The sequence below is a fragment of the Rhineura floridana genome, chromosome 6, assembly GCF_030035675.1.
Source record: "Rhineura floridana isolate rRhiFlo1 chromosome 6, rRhiFlo1.hap2, whole genome shotgun sequence".
Lineage (NCBI taxonomy): Eukaryota > Metazoa > Chordata > Lepidosauria > Squamata > Rhineuridae > Rhineura > Rhineura floridana.
Window position 1 is genome coordinate 86,473,452 of NC_084485.1, and position 6,890 is coordinate 86,480,341.

Below are 6,890 nucleotides of genomic sequence, written 5' to 3' on the forward strand. Positions count from 1 at the left end.
TGTGTCGAGAACTGCAACCTGCCAATACTACTTTTTCAGAATACTTCTTTTCTCTTCAGCTCTTGCTGCCATTGCCAGTTGCCATACTAATTCAAATTTTCATGTCTTACTTTCTGATGCAGGACTTTGATCCTCTAAGATTCTCCTTGGAAAGTTCAAATCATCGCCATCCATATGCTTTCCTTCCTTTTGCTGCAGGGCCAAGGTAAAGATTTGTCTTTCAATACTTTGTACTGTTTCTTCCGTAATAAGAGACTTTGACATTAATCATCCATGAAAGCCACAACTGTGTCCAAGACTTAAAAAATTCCAGATGGGCCAGAATCTATTATGTACCCAATACTGTCAGATATTGGTAAATAAATAAATACCTAGATTCAAGTCTTAGGATTAATATTTCCTCTGCCCAGGGCCGGCACCAGGCATGCCTGGGCCCTTGGGCACCAGCCTGCCCTGGGCCTGTGGTGCCATATCCCAACTCCTCCATACAAGCAGTGCAGGGCTAATAAACCCACCCGCATGTCCACCTACCTTTATTGTCCCTGTAAATGATATGCAAGCTGTACACACATGCCTGCCATCAACCAAGATGGTGGCAGGAGTGGTAGCCCCTTAGGGAAGCCTCCACTGCCATCTTAGTTGATGGCAGGCATAAATGCTGTATTCACAGGGATGAGAGAGGTAGGTGGGCAGTGTTTGTGGGCTTATTGAAGCCCGCAATGACTGTATGGGGGGAAGGTGCCTGGGAGCTCCATCTCCGCAATCTGCAGCAGGGTTGGGAGCTGATGTTGCTGCAGATTGCAGAATTGGAGTGCTACCCTCCCACCCTAAGGAGGCCCCCCTCAGGGGCCTCTCTGGGCCACAGGGGTCCTCAGCCAGGGCCCGACCTGGCCACCCCCTGTTGCTGGCCCTGCCTCTGCCTAAATGCATTCTTTTCTTTTAATTTATTAAATTTATTTATGAGCCACTTTCCAGCTGCATCTCTCAGAGTAGCTTACAAATTAAAATAATAAAACACTAGAATAATGTGATACAAATAATTTACAATACAAACTAGAGCACAGGAGAATAAAATACCAGTACACATCAACATATACAGACTCAAAAGCCTAAGAGGGCTGGGCACACAGTCCCCCCTAAAGAGAACAAAGATGATGCCAGGACGACTTTTCTGAGGAGGAAAATCTAAAAGTGAGATGAGCAACTGAAAAGGCCCTTAGTTGACGATCTCTGAAAACTCTTCTGTTCATACTGTAATGTTCCCCTTTTTTCTACGCAGGAACTGTATTGGGCAACAGTTTGCTATGAATGAGATGAAAGTTGCTCTTGCCTTGACACTCCTACGGTTTGAGCTTTTTCCTGATCCTTCCAAGATCCCCATTCCCTTTCCACAGGTTGTCACACGGTCCATGAATGGGATATACCTGAAGCTGAAGTCTCTCCACTGATACTTCTTTCTGTACTCTCAATTCCTGCCAAGAAATATTGGTAGACACCATGAATTACATATGATACACTATACTTTTACTTTTTATGAATGTCATCCAGGCATACAGAAACTGGTTAAACATACAGCACCACTTCCAAATATAGAACTTTTCAGTATTTTTAGTCTGCTATTTACTATTGCAATAAAATGTTCAGTAATTGCTTTAAAATTCTCAATGCAACACTTTGGATTGTAGCTAACTGAGTTATACTCAAGTAGACCCATAGAAATAAATAAGCATGACTAATATAAGTCCATTGATTTCACAGTCCATTGACTCTGAAGATGACTTATTCGGCTACAGCTGTTTGTCTATTACACCTGTTTAAGGTTCTAATTAAAAATATATGTATGGAACATTGGCCAGCACCTTCGTTTTTCAGTAAATATTCAACATTATTTTGGGTGACGGACTTTGTGGCTTAGAACAGGATGACGTCTTACAAATGTGCCAGCACACTTTCACTCTGAAAGCTAGGGTAGTCCAGTGGTTTGACTTGACCTGGGAGAGTGGCCACAGTCACAATTAGTCACAAAAATACACTGTGTGGCCTTGGGCAAATCACTTTCCCTCACCCTTAGAAAGAATTAGCTTCCAGGATTTTTGGGAGGATCAACAATGAATGAAAATAAATAATGACACCCTTTAATTTTCTTTTACCTGTGACCTCCCAAAGTAGTGATGAACTAGGATTCCTCCCAGATTACCAGTAGCTTTCTCCTTTGCAGTCTTGTCAGACTAATTGAGTAAATAGTTATTAAAGGACAGTAGTGAAGTCATCATCTAACCAACACCCTGTTACTGATTCAGGATGAGTATTTGTCCCTGGCAAATGCAGTGCTAGGATGATGGGCATTTAATTGTGAGAAATTCTTTGCTACCTTGCTGTGATTCTAGGGCAAATGATCTACTGTGCCTACTGAATAGTTCTGTTTCACTGGCGGTGCTATCTTTCTCTTGGGTTATTTGCAATATAACCCCTGAAATTACAGCACAATATAGCTGGATTTTTATTTTTATATATCTTATGTAACAGACCTAGGAATACTTTGTTGTTTAAAAGAACAAAAGTATACTTCATTTGGCTTGGTAACATCCAGGCCATAACTATAGTGTTGCAGCTGCACTTTTCCCTACCACTAACTGCCCTGTAGGAAGGATCCTGATTTCCAGTTAATATGTTTATTGTATTTTTCAAATATGTAATTTAATTGTCTTGGAAGGATTTATATTCTGAAAGGTGGGATACAAATAATGTAAGAAATAAATAAGTAAAATCTAGGAGTTGCACAGAAGAAATTGACTGCTTGTACAATTTATAGAAATATGTTAACCAATTAAAGAAATGTTGATTAATCTAAATCTGCACATACCAGCATATGAATAAAACATTTTCATAGAAAACAACATACTTCCTTTGAATTAAAGGTAAATCATGTATGTATCGTGTCTTGTCTTGTCCTGACCTGAGAGCCCATGGCTCATACTGTCCTGAGGGTGGTTTAGACTAGTAGCAGGTAAGAGCAGGATGAAGTAGAAGGACTTTGAATAGCTCCAAGCAGACACCTTCTGCCAACATAATCTAGAACAATGAACTTTTCAACCTTGGGGCCCCAGATATTGTTCAGCTACAACTCCCATCACCCCTGCTTAGCTGGCAGTATTATTATCATTATTAATTAAATTTATACCCCACCTTATGGCCAAAAGGCCCTCAAGGCGGCTTACAAAAACATGAATATAGCAATATATACATCAATAAAATAATGCAATTCTCAAAATTAAATAACAAATAACATTATTAAAAGAAAAGAAAAAATATTTAAATGTGTCACGATGAGAGAACCGCATTCAGCCAGGTTTTTTATACTAGATATGCTCTGCTCCGGAGGTAGGACAGTCTCAATTTGAAAGGACACAAATTGGCTCTTCTTCAGCTTTTTCAGGACCTGATCTTCGTGACTCCTAAAAATGCTGTCCTCCATTTTGTAACTTAGAGACAAGAGACCTTTCAGTACAAAGGCTTCAGTTTCCTCTGGCTTGATAGGCCCCCTCCCACTGCTATATGATTCAGTCACTGCCCATTCCATGCAAATGAGGAGGGAAACACAACCCAAGCATGGGCCAGGTGACATCTATTGTCCAAAGTGACAAGAAGGGATGTCCACATGCCTTACCAACGCCAAAGGGAGTACTTGATATTGCTCAGTAGAAACGCTGCCCCAAACAAGAAGTAAATGTAAAATTCAGGGAGTATTTTCTCCCTTATGAACTTGTGTAAATTTAAAATCTGCTTCAGAGGCTGTATACCCTGTACCAATCTGTTATTTCCAGCAAGCAAGTAGAGGCCTATAGCAAGATATTGTAGCCTTATGTTAAGCATAGATTCAATATGTATTTGCTAGTGAACCTAAAGGCTTGTATCCCCCTTTCAGGCCCCTGCATTCCATAATCATCTGAAAACCTAAGCTAGGAAAGGGCATGATGACCTGCCCAGTATAATGCTGGGAATGCACCTTGTTAGTAGAGAGGCATCAAAGGAGCCCAATTAGGCATATATTCAATAATATGTTATGAACAAGGTGTTTTATAGTTAGCTTAAGCCTAGGTTGTATTATCAAAGTAGGTCAATAAATCAAGGGACGGCTAATGAGCAGTTGCTTGATAGATGGACGAGTCAAAGGACGGTCAGAAGAAGGATAGTTTGGATAGTATGCCAACTGCTTGTTAGCAGAGATGGGAGTGAAGATACAGTCAACATATAGTTTGTCAAGGATGGGTGCCAGGGTATTTCCATATAGTGTTCTAGCAATCAGTTGGCTTTTGAAGATGCTCTATGAGAAGGTCAAAAACCCAATTATCAGTGTTATGCTGTAACGTTTAATGCATGAAAAATATTATTTGTGTATGTAACCCTGCCAATAATTGTATGTAATCATGCCAATGCCACATGCTAGCTTCAATACTATAAAAGTGTTGCGTGTGCCCAATGGGGTGTTCAGTCTGAGCCAGCTACTGCAGAGCTGCGGACTGTTCCACTTTTATTGGGCTACTTGGCTGTATGCTTGTAAGTTACTCAATAAATTTTAACTCTTTGTAAGCAAATCTCTTGTCTGCATCTCATCTCTGGTAATCCAAAACAACCTGGAGGTACACAGAGGCCCTCCTCTGGGTGCTCTACCAGGTGAGGCCAGGTAGGTGGTGTCACTAGGGAAATGGTATTCTTAGTGGCGGTGCCCCATTTGTGGAATGCCTTTCAAAGACAAGTTAAAACATTTTTGCTTCTGTAAGACTTTTAGTGGTTTTAAATGGTTTTTAGTAGATATTGGTGGGATGTTCTAAGTATCATGTACTGCTACTGCTCAGATGGATGATATCCAAAGCTGTCCTGTTCACGGATGGTTCTTCAATCCAGAAGATGTTTTCATGAATGGAATGGATAGACGATTTTAGAAAATTACTTCTGGAGCTACCTGTTCCCCCCTAAATCTGCCTGAGAGATGTCCCATGGAACATACTATGGGGGTACTGAAGGGTTCTATTTTGTACCCTATGCTATAACACTTGCACTAATCTGCTGGGTAAAGTCATTCAAGGATTTGGAATTAGTAATCATCAGTATGTTGGAAACACCAATTCTGCCTATCTTTTTCATCTGAGCTCATATAAACTAGCCAGTCCAGGAGGATTGCAACTGACTCTCCAATTTAAGATTTTCTCAGAAAAAGGTCAAGTGATGGAAGTGCTGAACAAGTTCCTTGAGTTAGTAATAGGCTGGAGAGGGCTAATAAACAGAAGCTCAGTGCAGATGAGGTCCTACTGTGATAGCTGGCTTCCTGAATCTGGAAAATGACATTCAGTCTTTTCTGAATAGTTTTGCATTCCACTCAACAAGTAATACGTTCCTAGTTTGGGGATGCTGTTTCATTCAATTCTCACTTTTGAGGTTGCAGTGGCATATGTGGCACAAAGCACCTTCCACCAGCTTAGACTGTTGCAGGCCTCCTAGACAAGACATAGAGAGCTTTGCTATAGTCATATATGCCATGACGATATCTAGATTTGATTACTACAATGCATTGTACACAGGAATGACCATCATATATGTGGCAAGCTCCAATCTGTTTCCCAGCACTTTCATGGTATTGGTTTTGACCTATAAAGCTCAGGACCAGATATATGAAGGGACTGCCTGCTCCCACAGTGAATTTACTCACCCACACTAATATCTTTATCAGAAGCTATACTTTGGGTTCTCCCTCATTCTGAGTTTAGGCTGGTGACAATTGGACATAGGGATTCCTTGGAAAAGGTGCCCCAGTTGTGGAACACTGTATGTAGGGACACTTGGTTGTTGCCTAGTTTATTAGCTGTTAGGTGCCAGATACAAATGATCTTGTTCTTAATTCCTCTTCACTGTTTAAACCCAAACTTGGTAAACCAGACCAAAGAGTACACCCCTTTTATTTATTTATTTTATATTATTTTTGTTCTTTTTGAGTTTTCTTCTCTCAGTGTACTGTGTTCTTTCTGCATGTCATTTTGTTATCATTCTGTAAAAAATAAGAAAAACCTTTAAAATAAAGAGTACATTTAAAAAACAACAGTGGAACCCGAGAGTCTCCAAAGACAACCACTAGTGGAGGCCATTTCTCCCACCCTCTTATGCTTGTCCTATCCTCCCTCTCTGCAGCATGACACCGTCATACTAAAATACTTTAATGTGATATTTTTACCTTAAAGCTGGGTTGGCTTGTCCTCAGCTTTCTGCTTTTTAAATTTATATTTGATCTGGCCTCTTGCTGTTTTTAGCAGATGCCAGTTCTTTTTTAAGAGGTCTAGAAACTCTACACAGGTCATGTTAATGTTCAGTTTCACCTGTAGCTCAGCCTTCACAATGCTGTAATTCAGCTGTTTCTCTCCTTGGTCCACAGTTGTGTCATTAAACTGAAAACTCTCTCAGAGTAGGCATTAGCCACAGGAATGGAAAGTGCAAAAGAGACCAGTTTCTTCATATGGTTGCCACTACTCTCTTGCATTTGTCTGAAAACCTCCAACCACCTCTGATCTATGTTCTGCTCCTTGGAGTCAATCTCTTCCCTTATTTGTTGTAAAACATAGTAGTCATCATACAGCTTGTCCATGTCAATTTCAATGTGGAGTGCCTAGCAAGTCTGTAAATCTGCCTATTTCATATCATTGTGAAGATAGAGCACTGACATTTGTTTTTTAAAAGTGATGTTTCAACACCATACAATTTCTCTAGGTATTCAGTGCACCATGTCAATGTATTATACACTTCCTCTCTGAATTTTCTGTTGTCAGCTATATTGTCCAAAATGAGTTGGGCTGATCTTGCATAGAATTTGTCCCCTCTTCTCTTTACTTTGAATGGAGGCA

General features: G+C 40.3%; 1 protein-coding gene across 1 annotated transcript in view; it reads left to right on the plus strand.

Annotated features, from left to right (window-relative positions):
* Positions 1–4,595, plus strand: part of LOC133387662 (cytochrome P450 4B1-like) — a 48,928-nt gene extending 44,333 nt beyond the window's left edge. The window contains exons 11-12 of the mRNA XM_061632895.1: positions 123–205; positions 1,280–4,595. Coding sequence (XP_061488879.1) covers positions 123–205; positions 1,280–1,448 — 252 coding nt within the window. The 3' untranslated portion in view covers positions 1,449–4,595. The remainder of the gene's footprint in view (positions 1–122; positions 206–1,279) is intronic.
* The last annotated feature ends 2,295 nt before the right edge of the window (positions 4,596–6,890 follow it).